We start from the raw sequence: 6,000 nt of genomic DNA, 5'->3' as shown, positions 1-6,000 counted from the left end.
TGTAATGTGAAGTGTTTCTGGATATCCTTACATGTAAATAGGTGATTTAAGCCAAAAAAAAAAAAACTAACTATTTAACATCGGGTCTTAAGATTTACTGTAAGGTTTTTATTTACATTTTACACAGAATAAGCAGCATCTTATTTTTCCTCATCTAGTGCCAAGGATCCTAAACAAGAATATCTCAAAAACAGTTTTTTATGCATGCGGAATGAGTATTTTATTCATAACCAGTTTATAAAAATAAAATACAAAATAATTCTAAAACAAAAAGAAAAGAAACACTGTACAAGGCATTTATATGATACAAATAAAATATCAAACATAAATAATTACAGGTATATACAATGTAAAACTCCCACTTTTTTCCTTGAAGCTGTACATTAATATTTCAAAACCATGATGTACACTACAACAGAAAAAAATAATTAAAGCTATATATAAATATAAAAAAAAAAAAGATTCTTGATGTTTTTTATTCAAAATAACTATGGAGCGAGTGTCACAATAATTAAATTCAAGTCAAGCATTTATAAGTTATTGACAAGTATTTCAATGCTATGGCATGAGCAGCCTATTATTGTATTACATTTTTCAAGAAGAAAGGAAACAAAAAAACGGAACAGATCATTTTTTTCTTTTGGTCTGTGTGTAATGAAGCACTAACAGCAAAAAACAAACGGCTTAGGTAAATATCACACCTCTCTACCTGTGGAGCTTTCAAAACTGGCGAAGGGATTCTAACCTGGACAGAAACACTAACACTACAACTACACACACCACATCCACGTATTCATCATAAAAACCATGAGGAAATCTGATTATCATAGAAAACCAGCAGCATTGTTCAGCATCTGTTCCCCTTTCTCTCTTTGAAGCATATAAATTATTGTTTTTCTTCACAACGCTGTTTTTTATATTTACATATGACTGAATATCTTGCAGTTGTTTATTAAAAGTTTGTGTAATGATTTTGAAAAGGGGACAATATCCTGATGTCTGTGAGTTTATGTGGGACAGTTCAAAGATTTGACGTTAAAATAAAATAGAATTGCTTAACCCTGCTTACACCACTACAAATGCCCTGGAGTTTCACTGGATATTTAACTATTTTTTTTGTCTAATTTGTGAAATACCTGCATTTTAGGGTGGTTGACGGTGCATTCAATAGTTTGACATTTTTTCTGCACTCCAGCGAATTAGCACGTTTCATTTATAGAAAGAACAAAAAGGAGGAATTCTCAGGTTTTGCTCTAGTTGTGAATAAAAACTCCAGAACAGACAAGGCTCAGTCATCCCTCACTATATGCACAGAGGGGCAGGGGAGAGGCATTAAGGCTGTTCTGACTGAACGCTGTCCGCCTTCAGGATGAGTCATCAGAAGTGCTCGATTCAAAGTAGGCTAATCTGTTTACACGCCGCATTTCAGCTTAAATCATCAAACCCATAAAAGTTTTTGGTAATATCAGTGTTCACTGGTCTAATGCACAGTAGCGCCCCAACAAACATCCCGTAACAAAGGATTGCAGCATTTCCCTCCATTCTGTGCTCCACATAGAGAGGTACATATCATTATATACAGTGCCTTGCAAAAATATGTATACTAATTTAACCTTTTCTCACTTTGTCAAGGGTTTAGGATTATGTGCAGAAAATATCAGGTTTAATTTATCGAGCAGATTTATAATAAAAAGAGGGTTAAAAAAAACAAACAATGAAAAAAAAACAACCATGGCAGCACCTTTCATGGCAGCAAGGCCTTGGACAACGCGTCCCCCCCTCTGACTGGCCATGCCAAAACTGAATTTCCCTTTAGGATTAATAAAGTATTATTGAATTGAAAGATGGTGGCAGCATCATGCTGTGGTTTTTTTTTTTTTTTTAATGGTTTGATAGAAGTAAGGAGCAGAATCTAGAGCAACCAGGATGGCGGACCAGGTCTTCAAGGTCTATTCATATGTTAAAATGGTCCAATCAACCTAAATCCGATTAAGAATTTGTAGAGACTTGACGAAATGTACATTAATTCACTCTCCCTCCATCTAAACTCTCCCCTTAAGGGATGTCAATAAAAATCCCCAGATGTGGGAGACATAATCCAAAACACCTGTAGCTTTAAAGAATAGTGGGTCTATGCAGTAACAACACAGCTTATATTTTTTTACCATTTTAATTGCAGAGATATTGAATTTTTTTCCTTCCACATCAAAGTCATGCACTACTTTCTTAAATGTAGACAAAATCCCAGCAAAACACATGACAGTTTGTGGCTGTGACGAAGCAAAATGTGAAAAGGTTTGACATGTGTCGTTATTTTTACAAGGCACTGTAGCTGCAACACAATCAACCCAGATAAGAACAGAAAGCGAAAAGACGGAGTCACAGGAATTCAGTTTGTTTACTTGTCAAGGTAATGTCCTTCTCATTGGGTTAAAAGAGAAACATGTGAAGCAAAGTGGTGTGAAGCTTGTTACTCAGAAGCTGGTATATCCGTATGTTTTTCCCCGGCATGCAGTGTAGCAGATGAAGGAAGCTGAAGTAAGTTAGCAGTATAATACAAGCAGAGGGGCTGGAGGATGCTGAGAAAGGCTTACAGAGGAGATAAAACTGGAATAACAGCAAGAACTGGTCATTGCAGGATATACAAACTATTTTGACCTTAAAGCATTGTTTTGTTTATACGGCTTTGCTTTTTAGGTAATATGGGAGGCTTTTAGAGGTGGCATTTGTTTGCAGCCAAACAGTGTAAGTGCTACTTTGTTTGAAAACTACAAAATGTTTGTCTTGCTACCTTGTTTATAGAAATGAGGATTAATGAAAAGGGTTTTCTTTTAAGTGCTGGCACAAGTCTTTTTGGCCTTTTATTCCCAAATTATAAACATGTGACAGTGAATCTTTAAGCTGCCCAAAGTGCCAAGGCACATGCTGAGACAAACATTTGTGTCTGTGCATTACTCACCGGTAATGCACCTTTAGCTGTTCAGGCTACATCAACGTTTGCCACTGGAAGCAAAAGTATGATCCACCAATTCCTGCCTTGGGGATCCCAAGATAACCTCACAGCATTACAGTAGGCACAAAACAGTGCGCGTCATCACGCACTTCTCACAACTGATTGTACACAGGGCCACTGAGTGATCCCTTCGATTAAACACTGAAAACACATTTGCCCATCTAAGGGGAGAGGTTTGAGGCAGCTTTACAATGAATACAACCAATGAAATAAAAGCTTAAGACAAAGCATAGCTTAAATCTAACTATCATACCCTGCCAGTGGCCTCCAAAAGGAAAACTGGGGCAATTCTTCATCTAGTTGGAATCAGCTGCACTGCAATTTCTAAGTGCAAAAAAAATAAAAATAATATGAAGATTAAACAGCGACTCACACCAAATCAGGCATAACATCAAAACCATCTGCCTGATAGTGGATTGGTCCCCCTTTAGCTGCCAAACAGCCCATATCCATTCAGGTTTAGTCTCCACCAGACTCCTGAAAGTATGGTGAGCTATAAAGGACCAAGGTGCAAGCACATCCTGTCTGATCATCTGCTAGAAGACATCTCTGGTCCTTTGGGTCCTGCACGTCTAAAAATAGCTTGATTGCAGTCCGCTCTGAGGAAATGGGGTTAAGTCAACGCTTTTCCTAAAACAATTTTTTTCTTATTGAGCCTACGTTAACCATTCTGAAAGAGGAAAAACTCACCAGGGATAATCACCAGATGTTGTAACAACACTTAGGTAAAGACTTTGTGCCAAAGTAGCAAACATGTGGATGGGGGGGACCCAAAATCTTCTTTTCGAACATCACAAAAAGCATTATGCTTCCTCTCAAACTTGCCTTCTTCCAACAGGGAATCCTGGTGGCATATGTTCCTCAACACACAGGGGAAGCACTCCCTATAGATTCCCCTTAAAACAATTGGGAAAAATAAAAGTTTAAACACAGGTATGCATTTAGCAAAACTGGTGAAACTACCTTTTTTTAATGCCATCCTGTGCAACTGCCTATATGGGTTTTGCCAGAAATTGTACCTGTTCCCTTGGTAACCATTGAACATTCACACTGCTTTTCATGCTATCTTAAAGAAAAAGTGATCTATTAGACCAGAGCATTGCTTTATGGTCCAGTTCAGGTCCATTGTTTGATCTTTTGGCACCCAAAGGGGTACCTTGCTACTTTTCTATGAAATTTCTATGTCATCCAGATAGATCAGACTTGACGGATCATTGATTGCACCCTCATTGGACCACATTTAAATGGTGGTAACAAATGCACTTCCTGTCTACTTAATCTCACCCAGTAACAGATGCCCAGTCAGCTGATGGTGGTTATGATGTCATGCCTGATAGGAGTGTATCAATGTATTGGATAGATCCGGTTAAAGTGAGTTAAAGGCTCAACTAAGCAATTGTTCTACATTATCTTATATTCCTGCCTTCAGCATGATAAAGACAGCTTTAGTCTAAGTTATGGATCCTGATGCAGTCACGCAAAAGCTCAGGTTGAAAGATGAAATTGAAATTAAATTTTGTTAGAAAGTAGTCAAAACATTGTATAAGTCAGGCAAACCCTGTGTGCAAAAACAGAAGAAGAGTAGGATTGAACTAATAACAGAAGAGAAACACTGTTTTACTGACTGAACAGGAAGAACCAAGCTTTATTCTAAATGATGTTTGTTCTATTGTTATTTAAATCCTTATTTCCTTTGCTATGGCATTACATTATGGCGTGAAATTATCTGCTCAGCTTGCTTGAGCACTTGCCCTCTCTGCTGCAGCTCTTCCCCCTGGACAGGTGCAGTGGGCTTGTGCGCACCTGCCGACTGCAACACATCTCCTGGTGGTGGAGGTAGAAGCGACGGGGAGGCGGAGACCCTGAAAAGCTGGGAGGCGAGTGGCTCCGACCCAGAAAGCCACTGCCGCCCCCTCCGCCCCGGTGCTCGTGGCGGGAAGGCGAGGAGCTGACAGAACGCTGCAGAGAGGAGGAGCTGCGAGGCGAGGCGCTGGAGCTGCGGTGGTGGTGGTGGTGTGGGGAACTGGTCAGACTGCAGACACCCGTCCTGAAGGCTGCATGCTGGCCTGAGGAGCGGTGATGTACGGGGGAGCCACGGGAACCGTGCATCAGCTGAGCGATGCATGAAAGGAGGTCCGAGTCACTGTTGCTGCCAGTCCGGATGCGGTAGCGCCTGAGTCTTAAGGGGAGAAAAAATGAGGGTGCAATATGTTAAGAACAGTAGGTTATAGACTTCCCTGAAGGGCCTCAAAAGGAGCCATTTATCGCAGTTTTAACAACAATTCTGGATCTTCCTGAATCCTGAATCATAATCTTGGATATCTCTTATACATTAGTTCAAAAGAGAGCTTGCCAGTGTTGGGGGCGGGGCTTAAAATAATTCTGTCAAAAGTCTGCTGCAGCTTCCACCACACTGGACCACAACGAATATTATTTCTCAACAATGAGAAACAATGATGTCTATGATGATGTTTTAGTACTTTTTCCAAATAAAAATCGAAAGAAGTGCTCCATTCATTTGCATACAGCCCACAGATTCAGAGAGCCACTTAAGGTGTGTGAATGTTTTGGACTCCATGTATGAACCTTATCGATTCTTCTTCTTCAAAAAGGGTTTTTCTTTATGTGAAAGTTTCATAAAAGCCAAATCAATAAGGTGTCTCACTAGTAGTTCAACACCTCATCAAAGCAGAGCTGTGGATACCTGCAGCTTCTCCATACAGTAAGCATATTTGTTGCCACTTTAATCAATGTTTTTCTTCTCTATGTCTCTAATGCTTTAATTTGTGCCACTATTAGAATTGAACAGTGCTCTGTGCAGGAAGAATGTTTCAGAATTCATAACTGCCACGTTCATTGGTCTTCATGATGCTGCTTAGTCATTTTGGTCCTCTAATGCAGGCATCCCCAACCTCGGTCCTCGAGGCCCGCTGTCCTGCAGGTTTTAGAGGTTTCTCAGCTTTAGCACAGCTGATTATAATGATTGC

General features: G+C 39.7%; 1 protein-coding gene across 2 annotated transcripts in view; it reads right to left on the bottom strand.

Moving 5' to 3' along the window:
• Positions 1-2,192: 2,192 nt before the first annotated feature.
• ttbk2 (tau tubulin kinase 2) overlaps positions 2,193-6,000 on the bottom strand; it is a 31,955-nt gene continuing 28,147 nt past the window's right edge. For both annotated transcript variants that reach the window (XM_015396861.1, XM_015396862.1), the window contains one exon: positions 2,193-5,192. In XM_015396861.1, coding sequence (XP_015252347.1) covers positions 4,736-5,192 — 457 coding nt within the window. In that variant the 3' untranslated portion in view covers positions 2,193-4,735. The remainder of the gene's footprint in view (positions 5,193-6,000) is intronic.

The sequence above is a fragment of the Cyprinodon variegatus genome, unplaced genomic scaffold, assembly GCF_000732505.1.
Source record: "Cyprinodon variegatus isolate N-32 unplaced genomic scaffold, C_variegatus-1.0 Scaffold825, whole genome shotgun sequence".
Taxonomy (NCBI): domain Eukaryota; kingdom Metazoa; phylum Chordata; class Actinopteri; order Cyprinodontiformes; family Cyprinodontidae; genus Cyprinodon; species Cyprinodon variegatus.
Note: the sequence above shows the minus strand (reverse complement) of the source record. Positions and strands in the feature narration are given on the sequence as shown.